Source organism: Solanum dulcamara, chromosome 8, assembly GCF_947179165.1.
Source record: "Solanum dulcamara chromosome 8, daSolDulc1.2, whole genome shotgun sequence".
NCBI classification, from domain to species: domain Eukaryota; kingdom Viridiplantae; phylum Streptophyta; class Magnoliopsida; order Solanales; family Solanaceae; genus Solanum; species Solanum dulcamara.
The window spans coordinates 71,750,068-71,771,860 of NC_077244.1; the positions used below are offsets into that span (position 1 = coordinate 71,750,068).

Sequence of the window (21,793 nt, forward strand, 5' to 3'; positions counted from 1 at the left end):
ATAAAATAATAATGTTATCATATTACTCATAATTATTATTATATATTTAAAAAAGAAATGAAAATAATAAGATATAAAATGGAAAATGGTAGTATTTTTTATTTTTTTTCAAAATTCAAATTGAGGAAGTAAAATCGTACAGCAACAAGTAAACGTGATGGAGAAATTACCAACTTTTATTTTATTTTAGTACTACTCCATTACATATGTAATGATTAAAAATCCGGAACTTATAAATAGAAAAAACTTAAAAAGGGAAATCAGAAGTGAAAGGGCAAATTGGGCGAAAATGGTGGCATTATCTTTGTACAAGGGAAATCTCCACAGAGTACCCGATACTCCACGTCGATGGCTAATGCCAACCCCAAAAATCTCCCCCAAAGACTTCCGATCACTTCTCCGTCGCCGGTCCCGAGCCCTCTCTCGCCTCCCCACTCCTACTACCACCGTCACCGCTCCTACCACCGCCACCGCTTCAAACCCTAACCCTAACATTAAAACTGATTCCAAATCCAAATCTGAGGATGAGGTTCCTGTTTCGGTCCCAGTAAAGACCGAGAAGGAAGAGGATGTTCGAGTAGAGAATGTGAAATTGCCGGAGAAATTGGTTGATTCATCTGCTGTCGTGGTTGAACCTAAGGTTGAGGTTTTGGAAAACGATCAGAAATTGGAGGTTCCGGTGAATCCCTCCGGTTTGGAGGTATGGAATTGCAATTATTGATTTATTTAGCTTGCAATGGTGTCATCCATGTATTTTGCTGGCTTTTAGTTAAAATTCGCTTATGCATCTTTCTGTTTTTTTTTGGTAAAGAAGGGATCCCAGCCAATTCAGGGTAATTAAAGGGGGCGTGTACCTTATGAAGCTTGTTACCCTTTTTGCAATGAGGCTGCTTCACGTCTGGACTCTCTAACCATGACCTACAGCTTTTCCTCATTTTTGTTTATTATGCTTAGGGAGTTTTTAATATATGCCATAAAGAAAGGATGTATCAGATGATTTGTAAGAGCTAATACTGTTTGTTTATGTGGAAGATCGTAATACTATGTGTAGCTGGTTTAAGACTAGCATGGTTTTAACAGAAGCTTCATGTACTTATTAGAGATGAGGTGATATATTTGCTTGTGGATTGGGATACTTGCATTAGATTTGTTCGGGAAAATACTCCTTTCAGAAATTGATGTTTAATGGAGAGATGGTGAATGCCACATGCTACATCGGATTTATGGAGATGGGAAGAGGAGTCGACCTTTCCATATAGGGTGCCCATTAAGGCGTGTTTATTTGCTTGATTAGGATCGAGGGAAGTGATACTGATGGATGAGAACTTGAGGTAGAAGAGGAGCACCCATGTTGGTGCTACATCTATAGATGTTTGGGTGAATACGTAGACCTATCCCCTGTTACATTTTCAGGTGATTGTGCACTCATTTGTTGGCACTTCTGAATTGTTTTATGGATACAATGAGTATTCAACAGAGTTTCCTCTGTACCGGGAGCAATCCATAATTCCAAAATTGTCACCTACTCATTCAACAAGAACCCAACATACTAAATCTAATAGAATATCAAAATATGAAGTTGCTAGCTTTCACAAAACTTTAGACATTCCAAGTCTTCTTTACTGACCAAGCCAAAACCAAATTTACAAGACCGATACAAGGAGCAAAACTCTAGGATTTAAGCAAAATAATACACTACATTAGTTAAATAGAATGATGTCCCCTGCACAGCAAGTGTGGAGCTTGCTGGATCTGTCGTTAGCTCTGCCTGAGTCTTAAGTGTCACCCTCAACTAAATTATCTGTGGGGGAAAAAGAAAGGAAGAGTGAGGTTCACTCGCACCGATAAGTGTGTAATAACATCAACCATAACATTTTATTTCGAACAAGCATACATAAGGAATCAAGCAATTTATAAGATCATCAATTATGTCTTGCTTAAATCAATATAGCAATTCATATATGAAAACAACGATCAAGATGGATGAAAATATACATTTTTAAATCCATTTATCTTTTTCTACTTCATATCCTTATATAGTGGGAGATACGTAAATCAGAATCGATATACTTTCTGACACCACGGGTTTATCATGGACTTCTGACTACCCCGTCAGCTAGGTTCCTTTCTAGAGGGCCCAAGTGTGATATGCATATTACTAGTTCTTTCCTGCTAGCGAAGGAAATATTATACAAGGTGCAACCAGATCTAACGATCTCAAAGTTAGATAACAGTGATCTAGCAAAGTTTACTCCTGAAGTATCTTCCTTACAACAACATACCTAGTATAATCCCACATAGTTGGGATTTAGGAAATGTAGAATGCACGCAGACCCTTACCCCTACCTCAGAGGTATTGATTCATAGTCTTTTTGTGTCAATAATTAATTCCAATAGTATATATAGCAACTCATAAATAACATAGGTTCAAGAATAATCAATATGTGAAAGTAATTGGAAAGATGTTTTAGTACATATCCAATTATGGATCATACTATCACTTGTCCGCGTGCTAGTAATCAATTTGTTAATCAACTATGAAAGAATTATTACTCATAAAACTATTTCTGTAAAGCCCCAAGTTGCTTCCAATAATTGTGTCGTCAAAGTATCAATTATTTAACAATAGGGTGTAACATTTGAGGATTAATCATTCCTAGAACTCATGAAATTAAATATTTCTAACTGTTAAGATATGACGACTGGACCTGGCTCAACCCCAAATGCTAGCTCATAAGGGAAGAATTGTCCAAGTCCATATAAGCTAACCACCCGTCCATTCCCCAACCACATTTTAACACCCTCTTCACACCCAGGCCCATCTAGAGCGTGGACCGTGAGCCCAAACGGGGATGGATCTGACTCTGATACCATGTAAAGATACGATACTTGGACCTAACTCAACCTCAAAAGCTAGCTCATGAGGGGAGGATTGCCCAAGTCCATATAAGTGGACCACAGGTCCATTCCCCAACCAATGTGGGACTTTTACCCACTCTAACACTAACAATAAGATTTAAATTTCCCAATTCGACTCTAACGTTAAGTCAAGGTGGGTTTATTAGTTTGGTTGTATCCTCCATTCTAAAAAAAACGTTATCAAGAATCCTAAATAGCAAATAAGAAACCGCTAGTTCAATAAATAATGGCAAAACTAGTGTTTATATCAATTTATTCCTAGCCAACTTCAAATAAAGTGTTGTCTTTGCACGGTTTTGGGAAAAATATATTTTCGATCATCAAGTTTGAAACCTAAATCAACTTCTGCCCCAAAGTGAAAGCTTCTTTAAATTCCAGATTATTGCCTCCTCAAATCTCCATTTATGAACGAGGTATTTCTACTTTTGACATACTGTTGAATCTAATGCTGAACACCTTGAACACCTCATTAATTTATGATCACTTCACTCCTATTTCCTACTCTTTTATACCCTAATGAAGAATTGAGTTAGTTGAATAGGTTTTAAAGACTCACCTGAATTGTGATTACAGAGAAAAAATTGCTATTTTTCCTCTACTTGTGCTTAGGGTTCCAAAGGTAGTAACTTCTATTTATGGTCTTGAAGTTTTTATTTTTCTGTTTTCTTGCTTCCTTTCCTTTTTCCCTCTTCCCTGTAGTTCTTGTTTTCCCCCTTGCGAAATGCTGCTGGAAAGCTTCCTCTTAAAACCGGCACTGTTGGCTTTTATCTATGTTGCCTACTGCCCTTCTTCTTCTTCCTTTGTTTTTTCCCTCCTTTTTTCAAGAGTTGATGGGTCAAGGGATAATGGGCTTGCTATTTTAATTACTTGCTTATTTTTAATTGGCGAAGTCCAATGAATGGTTATTTGGTCTCTTTTTATGGTCTTATCCATTCTTCCCTTTATCTATGTTGCCTACTGCCCTTCTTCTTCTTCCTTTGTTTTTTCCCTCCTTTTTTCAAGAGCTGATGGGTCAAGGGATAATGGGCTAGCTATTTTAATTACTTGCTTATTTTTAATTGGCGAAGTCCAATTCTTTAAGTCATTACACACATCATGAATGGTTATTTGGTCTCTTTTTATGGTCTTATCCATTCTTCCCTTCGTGAGCTAGCTTTTGGGGTTGAGTTAGGCCGGCGGTCCAGTTGTTTATCATGGTATCAGAGTCAGACCCATCCCAATTCATGTTTACCTGATGTTGGACCTCCCATCTTATATTATCTACTCTCCAAATGTTCAACCTTGAGTGCGTTGGAGGGGGGGGGGGGAGTCCCACATTGTGAGGTTAAGGTTTACAAAGTCTTTATATGATTTGGGCAATTCTTCCCTCATGAGCTAACTTTTGAGTTTGAGTTAGGCCCAAGGTTAATTTATCTCTCGGAAGGTGAATGGGAAGACGGGGGGCGTGGGATGTTGCTCCATTAGCCTTTATGTGGGTTATATTGATAGGAGAACATTAGTAGGGGTTGAGAATGGTTTTGTAAAATTGAAAAAAATAGCCTGTGTCTAATATCTCTTTGGTGTAGCTATGAGGTCCCTATTTGTGTATAAGATTGGATATCTTTTGTAGAGAACCATACTTTTGTTTATGTTTCTGTACTTTTTGATATATGACTTGTATACGGGGTTTCCCATCATTGTTAGTATTATTTACTTAATTAATGAAAAAGGAGAATTGGTGAATGAAATCGCCTTATTGAATATAGGCAGCTGTTTGAATAGTGCTAATTATGTCATACACATTTTGAATGAACAACATCATGAGCTGCAAAGGCACAATAGTCGATAGCTATGCTAATGACTTCCTTTTCGTCTGCATTCTTGTTTGCTGTCCATTGGTACCTTTGTTCTTCTCTGACCTCTTATTTGTGCATTCATTCATCTGTGTTTTACATGTTATTTGGCAGTTGATCCTCTTCTAAAATTTACCAAAAAGTTAATTAGCCTAGATCTCTTGACACGGCTAGATGTAGATTATAGTGAACTTTTCATTTTTATGTCTGAATACGTCCCAACTTGCAATGTTCTTAGCAGAGAGGGGTAGGATGGGATGGAAGGTGTCTTATATGCAAAATATATGATTATAGATTATGTTTGAGATCAGGGTCAACTATACATTTGGTGCATAATTTAGAACAAGGACCAACTCATAATTGTTTTCTTCTTATTTCCATTTGTTGGCTTTTTAATTATTTTTTTAAATCACTCTCCTTGGCAGACGAGCAACAAAGAGGATGCACCTGATAAACAGAAAAAAAAGGAGATTGAGGATAAATTACAGGTTCTGAACATGAAAAAGCATGGTTTGGTACAATTACTAAAACAGGTGATCTTAGTGTAAAACAATCTGAGGAGGAATTGAAACTTATACGTGATGCCTCAATTTTTATTTATTCTGAACAATCTGAGCATGATCATTTTTTGTTTACAAGTATTGGCTTTTGGCAGATTTTGAATGCAGAAGAGGAGCTAAAGAAACGGAGCATGCAAGGTATGGCAGTTCGGCCATCACTCCCACTTCAAGTGGATACTACAAATGACACTGGATCTATGACTAAACTAAACACACCTAGAATGGGCTCGGATGGAAACCCCATTGGTGAGGTGGATGGAGATGGAGGTGATGATGCATCCAACCAGAACACACTTTCTCGGAATTTGCTTCGTATGAGCAGTTCATCGCCATCTTCAGATTCTCAACTGAGGAAGACCCCCTATAATGTGGTAACTGCCCTATCTATGCCTGAACTGTTACCTTTGGCCTTTCATTTGTGGCGCTAACACCAGGAGTGGAAAAAGAGAGTTTTAATTTTGTTTCCAATATAAATAGTTCTAGCAAAGTTTCAAAAAGTTGTAAGTAAAGCGATAGCATGAAAACAACAACATTCAATATGTGCAAGACTGCAAGTTAGTTCATCATGTTATTGCTGGTTCACTCCCTTGAACCAAAGCCGTCTACTTAGCTTCTTCCTTAATGGAGAAGATATTAATTTTTCATACATAGAAGCATGTCCAAGGCATCTCGAAATTTGTGCTTTTGGTCAACATGAGCTGGAAACTAAGGAACCCATATTGAACTTCTATTGGACATGAAGTTTTGTTACAACAATGTCTCAGCTGTAACTAGTTTTGAGCTGTTCCAACCATTTTCTGCCACTTGTTAGACTAGTTGGACCTTGCAATAAATTATGTTGTTACTTTGCACATGTCATAATCAAGGGTCTAGTGCTTTGACCAAGGAAAGATACATTATAGATATATATTGTTGTTTTATCAATGGAGAAGTTTGTGCTATTTTACCTTGTTAATACTAGTTGTAAGAACAAAAATTTCTTGGTGCCCATTTTCTTCACTGCAAACTGGGAATCAGCCTGTGGGATGAGGGATTATTGGAGTTATATATCAGCCTTCAACCACTTCCCCGTAAAGGATGATGTGAAGTTTTCAGTTCTTTTTCTTTGTAAATAATGCCATGGAGTTCCAGAGGATATACGATGTATGGAGACTCGTATTCAAAGGTGTATCCCTAAATTACATTAGGGCAATTAAAGACATGTACTATGGAGCCAAGATTCGAGTGAGGACAGTGGGAGGAGATTCAAATCACTTCTCCGTCGTGATGGGGTTGCATCAGGGATCGACTTGTAGCCCATTTCTATTTGCCTTGGTGATGGATATACTAACATAACATATTCAAGGGAAAGTGTCATGGTGTATGCTCTTTGCAGATGACATAGTGTTGACTAATGAGACACGTGATAGAGTTAACAATATGTTGGAGGTTTGGAGGCAGACCCTGGATTCTAAAGGGTTCAGGTTGTGTAGGACTAAGACAAAATACTTGAAGTAAAAGTTCAGTGATGTAACACACGTGGTAGATGTGGAAGTAAGGATTAAAACACAAGTCATCCCAAAGAAAGAAAGTCTCATGTATCTGGGGTCTAATTCAAGAAACTATGGCGATAGACAATAATGTTATTGTATTGGAGCGGGTGGATGAAATGGAAGCTCACATTCGTTGTCTTATATGATAAGACTGTGCTACCAAGCCTTAAAGGTAGGTTTTATTAAGTGGTGGTCAGACTAGCTATGTTATATGGACAGAGTATGAGGGATGCGAGGCTGAGATGCTTCCGACATGTGAAGAAAACATGCACAGATACCCAATGAGAAGGAGTGAGAGGTTGGCTATAGTGGATGTAAGGAGAGGTATAGGTAAATCAAAGAAGTCTCGGGAAGAAATAATTAGACTAGACATGGCTCATCTTCAACTTACCTTAGTGAGGACATGACCTTGGTCCTATTGTCGAGAATTAGGGTAGAAGGTCAGTTGGTCGAGCGTTGTCTAGCTCTCTCTTACTACCTTATTCTTCGATGTTAGTATTACATGATGTTTCATTTGCTTCCGTTATCGTATATTTTTGGCGTTGCTACTGTTCTCTTCTCTGTTGTTTTCAGCTTGACTTCTTCGCTCTTGTATTTACTTTGCATACTTGTTTTTTTATATGCTTTACTTGAGTCGTGGGTCTATTAGATACAACCTCTCTACCTTTAAAAGGTAGTGGTAAGGGTGTGTACACACCATTCTCCTTATACCCCACTTGTGGGATTGCAACTGGGTATGTTGTTATTGGAGTTCCAGATGAAGATCAGGCAATACTTTTCTTGACGAATTGCTTTACGAGGAAGGCTGCTGCTGCATTAGTTTCTTACGTCTGGTTTTCACAAAGAGATATTTTTCGTATTATACAGAAATATGCAGGCTACTGTAGAAATTACTGTCAAATTGAATAATCCATAGTGAATTAAACTATCTTGGGTCTGTTTTGTTCCCTCACCCCATGTAGCATGTACAATTTGGTACTCGTTATCAGATATTCAAGTATAGTTTGAGGCTCCACCTGCAAGGACTTTTTTAACTTTCATTTTTTTCCAAATTTCGCAAAGTAGACAATTTGTCAAATCATAAGTAGATATATATTGGAATCTAGCTATTAGTAGTCCTTTGTAATGAAAATGATTAACAATAGTATATTTTCCTAATCGTATGTTAGTCAACTTAGTTGTTACTTAACTAAATAGTTCTTATACTCTCCCGAGGTTATTTTCCTTTGAGGTCTACTTCCATATATAGGTTGAAATGGTAGGGCAAGGTGACAAGAAACTGAAGAAAACAGTGCAAGAACTAGTTTTCTCATAAACCAGTTGGCTGAATTTTTATGAACTGACTTTATCCGATTCACTAAGAGGGGGAAGCTGTGATGTATTATTTAGCTCCCCTGACTCAAATTTTTACCAGATAAGCTACTTAATGGTAATCTCATGACCTTTCTTTTACTGGTTTATGAGAAAACTAATTCTTCATCTACTTTCATATCTTTTTTTAGCTTGGATAAATTTCACTAGTTCAAGACATCCATTTTCACTTGCTGCCTATTTTTTCAGGTTCCTCTCTCTTCACGATCTGTTGGAGTTACTGTTAGTCCTTCACGGTTTGCACCTCCGGGACAGCAAGGGCAACCCTCAAATCTTCCCCTGATGTCCTTATCTGGAACGAACTTTGTTGCCTCCTCTCCTTCTCCTGTAGCATCAGGCGGCACTTCGGCATTTCGGGATCGGTTTTCAAGCCCCTGAAATTAGAAGTTGTGCTGGTTGTTTTTACATGTCAAGATGGCCTAGCAACTGGTTATTACTCCTGTCAGCTGGCTTTATGCTTTCTCAACCTCATTCGAAGTTTCAAACTGGCTATAATGTGTGAAGCTGTAAATCATTCTGTAGTTCCAAACTGCTCATTCACTGGAAAGGTAGTAGTGAAAGATGCAGTGTCTGAAGTCCGGTGCCTTCTAGTTGGAAGTATAGTATTTCCTATAATCTAGCTAGGTGTGTGTCCATCTGATCCTTGTGAAGTTTCCTTGATTATGTTTTCAGTTCTTAAAAGGTGTTAGAAATGAATATCCCGTGTACATATGTAATGCCATTATGCTTTTAATTATGATTTTAAGTCGTTAAGTTCTATTGCCATGAGTGACGTTTTATTTGTCATTGTTGTGCAATGCCCAATGTGGCCTCATTCAGATTTCAATGCCTCATCTCAAAGATCCTGGATGAAGTGTGTCATTGGTATGTGATTCTTCCTGAAATTTGACAGGACATATTAAATGTAGTAGAATGACTCGGAGTAGGATCGACTCCTTGTGTTCTCTTGAGAAATTGGTACATAATGGAAATACAAATCGACTCGTTTTGGAGATTGTCATTTGTCATCTGCTTTCCATCAATATGTTGATTGAGTTACTGAATCTCGAATTAGCAAACCGTCATGCTATGGTCCATTTTCTATTCTTTCTGGCTATGTTTTTCCTTGTTCATAAGGCCTATTGTTCTATTTCAGAGCTGAGTACTGAGGTCCCATGTTCGAGCTTCACTTCTGATCTACTATCAAAATTCTCTTTTTACTGCTTTGATTCTGGAAAGAGTCAGGCCAGCACTTAGTGGATGTGTTGAAGACATAATTAGGAAAATAAAAATGTGTTGCTCTCTTTAATAGCTTAAATTTTTAGATGAGATGGTTACGCTCCTTTGCTAGTTGCCAACTTTCTGCACAAACGTGGCACATAAATTCCGTCATTTATAATTTTATTTGAGGCTAATTCTCAAGAAATTTTGTAGAGCAAATATTGTTTATGAAATATGTAAGGTAGGATCTAAGGAGGAGCTAGTGGGGAACAGCAAACAACAAACTCCTAGTAATTTCATAAATGGTGTATAGAGAGGATAAAATGTACGTAGATTTTATTGTAAAGATAAATCGATTGTTTCCTATATATAGAAGGGAACAATGCTAGTTTTAAAATCATCAAGAAATTAATATTAAAATAGTGAAGGAAGGGAGCATTCAGACTGAAATGTTGGTCCATTTGGATTGTACAAACATTTCAACACTCTGGAAGTAAACAGGCAAAATTTTCAAAATTCACCAACTACTCAAAGAGAGCCTCTGTCGGGGGTTGGTCTTTGCTGACCGTTTAGTTGCTTTTTGTATCACGATTCACGGGGCACGCATTGTTTGGACAAAATAATCAATTTAATCTCAAGGATTATAAATTAAAGGGATAATAAATCATTTAAATGGTTTATATGCATGAATGTCTTGCATTTATAGATAATAGATTTAACACAACACTTTTCTTTTGGTACTGCCTCCATCTGGTATCATTTGACTTTGTAGGTATTAAAAAAAAAAGATTTTTGAAGCTTGTGGTCTAAAACAGTCTTTAGATATTTGTGTGGCTAAAAATCATTTCATTAATGATAAAATAAAAAAATTAAAATTAAATTATTTCTAATTATAGTAAAATGACATTCTTTTTGAGCTAAACTAAAAAAAAAATGCTACATAAAATAAAACAAAACAGAGGGAGTATAACTATATGGGAGAGTATTCAAAACTCAATTGATTAATCTGAATTCATATCCCACATGGTTTATTAAGGAAGAAGCACTCTCTAATGGGATTAATCCATGTCTGCGGTTTGAGAAGGGTAGTATGTACGCAGACTTAATTTTTACCTTGAAAAATGAAAAGGAGAGAAATTGTTTCTAATAGATTTTTGATTCAAGAAAAAACATATCAAAGCAGTTCAGAAAAAGAAATAAAAAAGGGGTAATGAAAAAATATTCTGAAAAAAGAAAAAGAACAATATCTTCAAAAAATTAATATTATAATTGAAATACAAGAAACAACATATAGTAATAGAAATTGAAGAATAAGAAATTACACAAGTAATGTTATTGTTGCACTGTAAGAAGAATTTTGCCAACTGAATTCTTTCGTATTATTTCTATCATGAGGTACACCATACATCTATATATACAAGTATATGCTTACTAAGACTTCTAACAATTAACAATTCAAGGAAACAAATAATTAGTACAAGGTAACAGGAGATATTTTCTAATTATGAATCCCTACAATCATATTGATACTCCTACGATCACCACGCTAACAGTTATATCTACAAAGAATTAATAAAATAATGCTCAATTATCTACTAATCTTTTCTTACGCAAGTTACCAAAATGGATCTTACTATTAACAGTTAAAGTAAAGTTAGAATGGACATCTCCTTTTAGATGAACCAAATTCCAGTGGAACCCATTTCAGTGACTCCACATGCTTTTAGCAAAAAAAGTAGATGATGTCAAAAAGTTCTTTCAATACTTGTCATATTTTTTTCCTTTATATTTCTCTATTTGCTTGTCCCCCCTCAGATCCTTCGCACCCGGCGCAATATAGCTGTATCTACCCCTTTAACTCTCTCACAAGTCCCATTCCACTCAACTTTCTCCAACATCACAACCCTCTTTGCCCCTTTCTCTCCACTTTACCAATTCCCCTTTTTCCCTTTTCCTTCTTTCATTTCTTTGACAACTTATCTCCAAAACAACATGGCACACAACAACACCCACAGGCGCATTTTAGCAGCTCCAGACCATAATCCTAAAACTTCCATTTCCATGGATCCCACTCTCAAAAAGCAACCAAAACCCACCCCCTTTACCTCTAAAAGTACTACAGACAACATCTCCAATCAATTTTCCCATCTCTATGCAAATCACAAAATCCTTAAATCTTCCTTAAAATCCTCTTCTGGGCATAAATCATATTCACTTGACACACACTTAAAGGTCAAATCTTGGACTGATTCATCTGTTTATGATTCCTCATGCTCAGCTCTGACCAAGTCAAAGAGCCAACATGGGAAGGTGAAAAAATCTGTCCATGATGATGAGAAAATAGAGGCAATTATCAAGAAAGTACCACAAAAGGGTAAAGAGTTCCACAAAGAGGTGGATGTTAAAAGGGCATTTGTTAATTTGTCTAAAAGTCAAGAAATTGAAAGGTTCAAGGGATTTGATGAGATAAAAAAGCAATCTTTATCAGTACCATTGAAGAATAGTGGAAGGAGGAAATCAATTTGCAGTTCAAAAATTGAGTTGGGTGATTTCTTTTCTTCTAGTGGTGTGAAAGTTGTGTCTGTTGACATGCCACCATTTATGCAGATTCATGCTGTCAATTGTGCAAGAAAGACTCATGATAGCTTGGAAAAGTTTACATCTAAAGCTCTTGCTCTTACCCTGAAAAAGGTATTTTCACATTTCAATATATTTGTCTTGTTTTGAGAGAGGAGAAAGTCTATTTAAAACGGACTACGAGAAAAAATATGACAAACAAATTAAACCGGGGAATTTGTAGTAAATTATGCATTTTTGGTTGATTTTGAGATTTGGATTTTCAATGAAGTGATTTGTTGGATTGAATGTGTTTTCTGAAAAAATTTCAGGCGTTTGATGAAGTGTATGGACCAGCATGGCACTGTATAGTAGGGACGAATTTTGGTTCCTTTGTAACACATTCTGTTGGTGGTTTTATGTATTTTTCTATGGATCACAAGCTATATGTACTCCTCTTCAAGACTACTGTACAAAAAGCAGAATCTAGTTGAAAATGTTGAGGTGAATAATTCATTCTAGTACACACCAAAGTTATAGTAACAATGTGATGTCTACCAAGTAATTATGTTAATTTTGTACTCAACTTTTTCAGTTTTCAATATCATTGGAATGTTGAGAAAAAAAAGTACTCAATTTTTTTGAGTATTTGATTGGTCAATTTAAAATTATTTTATATTTAAATTAAGTCTAAAAAATAATTGGACTTGTTTGACTTGACTTATTTAAAACGGTTTATAAGTTGAAAATAATTTATAAGCTGTCTTAAATAAGTTAAATCAAACAGACAGGAGTAATAATTTAGTTTTAAAGTTTCTATTTTATTGGAATATTGTCATTTAAAGTTTTGATTTTGATCATAATAAGAGCTTGATCACTGACATTAATGTTGTTTCCTCATAAATTGTTAATCACTATGACTTATGAATCATGACCGTATAATCCTTTGCATTATTCATTCACTCCATGGATTCTTGCAGAGCAGTTCGTACTCCTACAATTAATCAAGTAGGGGTGTCAGTGAGTGGGTAAAAAAAATCGATCAGAACTGAAAATCTTATCAAATTGATTAAATAAATTCATATTTAGTGCAAAAGTTAGTAACCCAATTAGGGATGGCAATGGGCGGGGCGGGGCGGATCGGATATGGGGCGAGTTTAGAACTAGACAGGATAGGGCGGGTTGAAGTAATTATTATCAAAATTACTGTGGAGCGGGGAGGGGGGGGAGGGAGGGGCGAGGGTTGCGAGTTTAAAGGTATTAAATAGGAATTTGAAGAAATTAAATCTTTGTAATTAGTAAAAATTAAATATATAAAATTTTTATTTTAAACTTTGATTTTAATTTTATTTTTTTAAAAAAAAATTAAACTAAATAAATGTTAATTAAAGTTAATTAGCGATTAAGAAACTGTCCGATCCAATTTAGAATCATGATCGGCGCTGAGGAGGAGAACCCAAAGTAAGCCTTATCAAAATTCTACAGAAAATTGGGTAGAGTTTCCTCTGTTTTTGGGCCTATCCTGAATTTTCTGTCTCAGAAATCAGCTATAACACTAAAACAAAGCACCATATCCATCAATAAACCAACCGCTACGCAGTAATACCAGTTCATCTCCAAATACAAAAAATAAGTTAACACTAGTCAAATTACTGTAATGCGAGTGAATAATCATGACTCTACTAGAGAAAGGACAAATGGAGCGACTCTAAGAGTTTTTAAAAGAAAAGGAACCAAACACGACCCAATAGCTTCTTGCCACGCGAAGCAATGCGGGGCATATCAGATACTATCAATTTGCGCTCTCTAGGTGAAATCCTTGCCAATGCCACCTGAATTCTTTGGAAAAAATTGGCGAAGAGTGAGACGCTAGCTCTGTGAGTAATAACACTTAACTACAACCGTTTTAATGAGAGACAAGTCAGAATACATGCAAGTATGATGATCAGAATCATGAAATAACTATCTTTTCAGAAAAACAATAACAATATCAAATCTCATCTATCTCATGTAAACAAAATCAATACTGTAAGCATATGATAATAAACTCAGTAAAACACTTTTATATCAAATCTTATAATTGGGAGGTTTTCAAGAATGAATCATGTAATCGGTGTAACCCCTTATAAAGGAGTTTAATATTCATATTAAAAGATCCTTTTTTGAGGGATATCGGTAGCGATATGCTAGTTCTACCTTCCCACTAGCGAGGACTATATCGATAATATGTAAATATAAGGTGCACCAGGTCTAACGAATCCGCCGTTAGCTACGGGATCCATCAAGGTCTACTCCCACTTACTCTTTTCTTTATAACTAATAGAAACATTTTCCCCAAATATTACAAGATATTCAAGTTCTTATCAAATCACCTTATAGAAAACTTAAACCATAAAAAAATAGATACTTACTTTCAAGTAAATAACAAACTTTTTTCCATAACGGTAAATCATTTTTCAATTAACAATAAACAAGTCTTATATAAGTGAGAGCATCTCACATAATCGTTTCAATATCACATTAAGTAAAAGACTTGTCCCATATGTAATATCAAAACATTCGGTAACACATTCACTTTATAAATCATGTATAAATCATGAAAGTTATAAAAGCAAAAATTATCATAAGATTACTACTCACAGTACTCGTGCCGAAATACCAATCTCGTCGCTAGAGTAATTTGTACGAATTCCTTCGGTCAATCTATAATCACATTCTATCGATCATAGGTTAGTTCTACGTTCACCCTTATTGCCCAATTATACTCTCTAGGAATTAGATTTTAATACCCAAAGTGAATTATCTAGGCTAATAATCTTGAGGAGGGATTTGTTTAAAAAATAAACCAAACTAGACCCTTTCAGTTTGGAAAAGATCATTCGAAACTCACCAAAACACTGATGTATGGACTTAAGCTCCTTATGATAATATAGAGTTTCTAGGGAACTAATATTAGATTAGGACTAGATTAATTTTAGTGCCTTAACTGCAAAAATATAAGACTACCTCTATCTTCCTAATCATAATTAGTATCTAACTATCCCTTCTAATAAATTTTCATCTTCTGTCGATTTATCGATGAAGCTGTAGAAGAAGGGAAAGAAACAAAAATTTACCTTTAATCCGATAACAAAACCTCCGATAATCTCTTTCTCCTTCTGCGTCCCAAACGAAAATCACTCTGTCCCCAACTGTGAACACTAGATTTCATCTGCTCTTATCCGCATAAGACTTTGGTCTACTTTGAGCTGTGAGCAATCTCAGTCTTATCAACTGGACCTTGTCCATAGCTATCTGTACCAAGTCTGGTCCTAATACATTATCCTCTCCAACTTCAAACCACCCTATAGGAGAACAACATCGCCATCATACAAGGCCTCATACAGTGCCATCTGAATACTTGACTAAAAGTTATTATTATAGGCAAATTCAGCTAAAGGCAAGTAAGCATCCCAACTTCCTCCAAAATCAAGAATGCAAGCTCTCAACATATCCTCCAAGATTTGTATAGTACACTTAGACTCTCCGTCTGTTTGTGCATGGAAAGCACTATTAAGATCTACTCGAGTACCCAACGCCTCTTGGAAGGATCTTCAAAAGCGTGAAGTGAATTGTGACCCTCTATTAGAGATGATGGATAATGGAACCCTGTGAAGTCGAACAATTTCATTCATAAAGATTTGGGCATATTTCACTCCACTAAATATAGTCTTTACAGGTAAGAAATGTGCTGAATTTGTTAGTCGATCTATAATTACCCATACAGAGTCATAACCTCTAAGGGTTCGTGGTAGACCAACCACAAAATCCATAGTAACTTTTTCCCATTTCTACTCTAGAATCTGGATTTCCTGTAGTAATTCTACAGGTTGTTGATGCTCTTTTTTAACCTGTTGACAAATCAAACAACTAGAAACAAAGTTAGCAACATCTTTTTTCATACCTTCTCACCAATACACTTGCTTTAGGTCATGATACATTTTAGTGGAACTAGGGTGTATAGTGTATCTGGAGTTGGGAGCTTCCTTGAGAATAACTCGTCTCAGCCCACCCATGTCTGGTACACATAACCGACTATCTAGTCGAAGCATACTGTCACAATCAACAGTCATCTTCTTATTTTTACCAGCTATGACCTCATCTCGATATTTGCAAAGCTGCCCATCCTCATATTGAGTAGATTTAATGTGCTCTACTAATGAAGATTTGGTTTGCACACAAGCTAGTAATATCTTTTAATTTCCCACGCTGAAACTGACATCTGAACCTTCGAGTTTTTGCATATTCTTCGCCAACTGTCTCTTTTTCAAAACTATATGTGCTAAACTACTATAGATTTTCTACTCAATGCATCCGCCACAATAATGGCTTTGTCAGGATGATATAAAATAACACAATCAAAATCTTTGAGTAACCTCATCCATCGACGATGTTGAAGGTTTAGATCTCTCTACTGAAAAATATACTTTAATCTCTTATGGTCGGTATATATCTCGCAAGTCTCGCCGTATAAATAATGCCTCTAAATTTTTAGAGCAAAAATCACTGTGGCCATCTCTAAATCATGTGTAGGATAGTTCTGTTCATGCTTCTTCAACTGCCTAGAAGCATAGGCAATAACACGACTATTTTGCATAAGAACACATCCTCATCTCACTTTCGAAACATCACAATATACAGTAAATCCTCCAGAACCCGATGGTAAGGCTAATATTGGTGCTGTTGTCAAGCATGTTTTGAGTTTTTAGAAGCTTTGCTCACATTTATCTGTCCACTGAAACTTCACATTTTTATGTGTTATCTTGGTCAATAGGGCTGCTATTCTGGAGAAATCCTATACAAAACGGCTATAGTAACTTTCCAATCCCAAAAAGCTGTGAATCTCTGTAGGTGAAGCAGGTCTAGGCCATTTCTGTACAACTTCTACCTTTTTGGAATCCATCTTGATTCCATCTTTGGATACCACATGCCCAAGAAATGTTACTAAGTCTAGCCAGAATTCACACTTTTAGAACTTAGCATAAAGCTTATGTTCTCGCAATGTTTGTAACACAGTTTATAGATGCTCCTCGTGTTCTTCTTGGCTACAAAAGTATATCACTATGTCATCAATGAAAACTATCACAAACCTATCTATAAATGACCTGAATACCCTATTTATTTAGTCCATGAATACAACTGGAGCATTGGTCAACCTGAAAGGCATCACAAGGAACTCATAATATCCATATCGAGTTCTGAATGTTGTCTTGTAAATATCTTCCTCCCTGATTCTGAGTTGATGATAGCCAGACCGAAGATCAATCCTTGAAAAGTGGACAACTCCCTGCAATTGATCAAATAAGTCCTCTATATGATGTAAAGGATACTTGTTTCGTATTGTTACCTTGTTTAGCTACCTGTAGTCGATGCACATTCTTAGGGATCCATCTTTCTTATTTACGAATAATACGGGCGCCCCTTGGAGATATACTCAGTCGGATAAAACTTTTATCGAGTAAGTCCTGCACCTGTTGTTTCAGTTTCTTCAGCTCTGTTAGTGCCATATGATATAGAGGTATAAATATTGGTAATGTGTCAGGGGCCAAATCGATACCAAAGTCTATCTCTCGTACCGGAGGTAATCTTGGAAAATCCTCAGGAAATACGTTAGAAAATTCATTCACCACTGGTATCTTCTCCAAACTAAGTGTTCCCTCTTTAGTGTCCCTTACCATAGCTAAGAGACCCATATAACCTTTTTTCAGTAATCTCTGAGCCTTCATAAGAGATATAATTTTACTAACTTCTGAACTTGACCCCCTTTCAATACAAAGATAGACTCGTTGGGAATTTCAAACCCGACTATCTTCGTATAAAAATCGACTGTAGCATAGTTAGGAGACAACCAATCCATGCCCATCAAAACATCGAAGTCAATCATATCAAGCATAATTAGGTTAGCTAGAGTATCCCTACCCTCAACTCTAATTTGGCAATCACGATAAACATATTCAACTAATAGAATCCCCCACAGGAGTAGCAACAAAAAAAGGATGATTCAACCTCTCCGGCTGTCTAGCAAACTTCAAAGCAAAGTATGATGACATATAGGAGTGGGTAGATCCTGGATCAATCAAAACATGTGCATCAAATGAATAAACTGAAAGAATACCTGTAACTACTGCATTTGAAGTCTGAGCATCCTACCTAGTGAGTGTAAAAACTCTTGCCTGGCCTCTACCACCATTTCCTTGTCCTTGATTTCCAGCAACATGATCACCAGCACCTCGACCCATATTTCCTGAAGCTTAATGAGTAGTCTGAGTAGGTGCAGCTATCTGAGCAGGAGTCTAGGTGGAATTTTTCGGAGGTAAAGGACAATCATTAAGATGATGCCACAACTAACCACACCAAAAACACCCTTCTATCAAAATACGACACTACCTACATGTGATCTGCTGTAGGTAAGATAAGATAGAGCAGTGACATACATTTTCCCAGAATTACGATATCCCTGTGATGATGGTGGTTCCTGAGTACCCTGTTTATGATTTGGCCGATATAAGGACTGTGAAACTGTATCCGTTCCTGCCTAAGAGCCCTGTTGTTGTCTTCCCTGATAACTTGTTTTGTGACTTGCACTACGATCGCTGCTGAAAAGACCCTTTATCTTGGCCTTCTTATGTGTATCAAAGGCTTCTTGCTCTTTACGACCCTTGTTTTCAATCTTTCTAGAAAGGTCAATTGTACCCGAGTAGGTTAACGTACTCATATTTGGGGCTACTGCATTGAATAAATGACTAACCAATTCACCCACGAACCTTTGAACTCTAGCTGCTTCATTGGGTATTAAATAAGGACCATATCTCACCAGTTTGCAGAATTTGGTGTTATAGATTGACACATCCATATACGGAGTCTGTACCAACCTCTCAAAATGAGTTGCATATTTTTACCTCTGACTGTAAGAAAGAAAATGATCCATGAATAACCTAGTGAACTCATCTCACTTTAGTAGTGCTGCTCTAGTAGGTAGACCTAGCAATATGATCTCATACGATGTGTTAGCCATGTCCTTAAGTTTGTAAGACATAAGCAGCACAACTCTCTCACTAGAACATCCTAGCGCCCGTAACGCCTTAAATGTCCCATCTAAGAAACCTGAGGATCAGCTGAACTATCAGAACCTGTGAACCTTAGTGATTTTAACTTCAATAACTCTTGCAATGATACTTCTTTATTTCCAAAAGTGTAAGTATGTGTAGGTGTCTGAAGTGGTGCCTATGTCTGAGCAGGTGCCTGAAGTTGTGCCTGACCAATCCCCTATTGTCTATCTATTCTATCGACCAAGCTCTTGATGACTTTTTGTATGGAGTTGCGTGCCTCAGCAATAGCCTTTTCATGTGATAGTGGAGGCGAGCTAGCACTCATTTCAGGAGTGACTTCTCTTGAAATCCTAGTAGTGGTGGCACTACGACCCCTACCTTGGCTTGTTCTATGAGTTGTGCCCCTTCTCCTAGCTGAGGAAGTTGGCTGCCTAATTGAGGTAACGTTAGGTGCCTGAGGAATACCTATCATAGCTATGTCATTAGATAATCGAGTTCGAGCCATTTAGGTAGAAAAAATAATGTTAGATTCATCTAGTTGTCATAAAACGTCACACACGTAAGTAGGAATAAGAAAGAAATACAAGACACATCCTATCACGTCCTCGCAGAATCACTATTATAGAAATGGTCGGCAACATAACCATAATTGATATTCTACTACCAACGTGTGCTCCATTAGTCACAGAAAATATCTAGGGCTCTGATACCAATTTTTTCATGACCCAATTTAGGATCATAACTGGCGCTAAGAGGGAGAACTCCAAAGCAAGCCTTATCAAAATTCTAAAGAAAATCGGGTAGAGTTTCCTCTATTTTTGGGCCTATCCTGAATTTTTTGTGTCTTAGAAATCAGCCACAATTAATAATAACACTAAAACAATGCACTATATCCATCAATAAACCAACCGCTACGTAGTAATACCAATTCATCTCCAAATATGAAAAATAAGTTAACACTAGTCACATTACTGTAATACGAATGAATAATCATGACTCTACTAGAGAAAGGACAAACGGAGTGACTGTAAGAGTTTTTAAAAGAAAAGGAACCAAAAACGACCCAATAACTTCTTGCCACGCGAAGCAATGCGGGGCATATCAGATACTATTAATTTGTGCTCTCTAGGTGAAATCCTTGCCAATGCCACCTGAATTTGCTGGAAAAAAACTAGCGAGGAGTGAGACGCTAGCTCAGTGAGTAATAACACTTAACTACAACCGTTTTAATAAGGGACAAGTCAGAAAACATGCAAGTATGATGATCAGAATCATGAAATAACTATCTTTTCAAAAAAACGATAACAATATCAAATCTCATCTATCTCATGTAAAAAAATTGCGGGTTGAGTTTAACCCGCCCCACACCCGCTCCGCCCCATTGCCATCCCTAAACGCAATGTAAGGATTGGTGAGGAGGTAAGCAATGTAATCATTAATAATTAGAAATTAGTGATGTAATGTGGAAATTAATGATGCGTCAAATATTTTGTTTGAGTTTCAAGATACGGAACAAAAGGGGTTGCTAAGGTGGTAAATACCTTTCCCTTCTAACCTTAAAGGATCGTTTGTTTTGGATATACAAGTTATGTTGAAATTAGTTATGTTGGATAAGTTATGCTAGGATTAGTTATGATAAGAGTAATTTTTATTGCTTGTTTGGTTGGTCATATTCAAAATTATATTCATTGCATAATTTTTAAAAATAAGTTATTTCTTTACAAAAATACCCTCCACCTTATTTAATTTTTTTTACATTTTCTTTGCAATCTTATCTATTCATTCCTAAAAATATAATTTTTATTTTATTTAATTTAAATATTTTTATATATACATTTCCATGATTGTACCGTGTGTTTTTAAAATTAAACTTTCATCTTATTTCTAAAAAATAAAACTTTCATATTATTTAGTTTTAAATAAAATTTCAATCTTATTTAACTTGTTAAAAATAAAAAATTCATCCTATTTAAGCTAAAAAAAACTTTCTTTTTAAGTTTATTAAAGTAAAATAAATTTTATTATTAAAATTATCTACATTTTAAAGTCATCTACATTTTAATTGATATATAAAATATAATTTTTAAGTTAGTAATAAACTATTTTAATTAAAAATATGTAATTTAATAGTGAATTGAACATTTTAAGAGAAGTCAAAATATAAATAAACATAAAACTTGGACAAATAAATTCAACTTAAAATATATTCATAAATAGAAACATTATTTATAAAATGTAATTTTTTAATAGAAAAATGTATTATCAAACAAAGAACGATTAATTAAAGTTACGAATGTTATTATAATTGTTGTTAAAAATTATGTTAATATACATGAATGTAAAAGTGGTGTATAGAAAATAGTTTAAAAGGGTATTTTTGTTATTTTACATTTGTATCCCAAGATAAAGCCTCATTTGTTTTCACTTAATGGATGTCTGAATCTTAATCATTCAGATTTAGCCCATTAAATGTGTTTGGTTTTTAGGTCAATCTGATTCAAATTCCGTTAAGTCCATTTGTTTCTTCCTTTTTTTTTGAAAAAAAGCCTATTAATGGATCTAAAAAAATTTGAATGAATCAGATCTGTAGAAGAATCTTAATAACATTCAGATTTATTAAATACGCAATAAGATCATTACGCCTTGCCTCTCTCACTCTTTCCACGACTTTGCTCTTACTGCTACATACTTTCTTCGGCCTCATTTGTTTGTACTTAATGGATGTCTTAATCTTA

The 21,793-nt window shown here is 35.8% G+C and overlaps 2 protein-coding genes across 2 annotated transcripts; both read left to right on the top strand.

The window, feature by feature from the left end:
* Window positions 1-239: 239 nt before the first annotated feature.
* On the top strand, window positions 240-9,000 carry LOC129898978 (uncharacterized). The gene is made up of 4 exons (XM_055973712.1): window positions 240-700; window positions 5,177-5,284; window positions 5,407-5,682; window positions 8,404-9,000. Exons 1-4 carry the CDS (start codon window positions 290-292, stop codon window positions 8,590-8,592), a joined length of 984 nt encoding a protein of 327 aa, XP_055829687.1. The 5' UTR covers window positions 240-289; the 3' UTR covers window positions 8,593-9,000.
* Window positions 9,001-11,157: 2,157 nt separating this feature from the next.
* On the top strand, window positions 11,158-12,574 carry LOC129899526 (uncharacterized). Its single transcript, XM_055974526.1, has 2 exons — window positions 11,158-12,105; window positions 12,303-12,574. Exons 1-2 carry the CDS (start codon window positions 11,407-11,409, stop codon window positions 12,462-12,464), a joined length of 861 nt encoding a protein of 286 aa, XP_055830501.1. The 5' UTR covers window positions 11,158-11,406; the 3' UTR covers window positions 12,465-12,574.
* The last annotated feature ends 9,219 nt before the right edge of the window (window positions 12,575-21,793 follow it).

What these genes read in the sequence shown, in the direction of transcription:
- LOC129899526 (XM_055974526.1), top strand. Translation starts at nt 11,407, where the DNA reads ATGGCACACAACAACACCCACAGGCGCATTTTAGCAGCTCCAGACCAT. An exon ending in TTGCTCTTACCCTGAAAAAG is followed by an intron (nt 12,106 to 12,302) that starts GTATTTTCACAT and finishes AAAAAATTTCAG; the next exon opens with GCGTTTGATGAAGTGTATGG.
- LOC129898978 (XM_055973712.1), top strand. Translation starts at nt 290, where the DNA reads ATGGTGGCATTATCTTTGTACAAGGGAAATCTCCACAGAGTACCCGAT. An exon ending in TGAATCCCTCCGGTTTGGAG is followed by an intron (nt 701 to 5,176) that starts GTATGGAATTGC and finishes TCTCCTTGGCAG; the next exon opens with ACGAGCAACAAAGAGGATGC. An exon ending in GGAAGACCCCCTATAATGTG is followed by an intron (nt 5,683 to 8,403) that starts GTAACTGCCCTA and finishes CTATTTTTTCAG; the next exon opens with GTTCCTCTCTCTTCACGATC.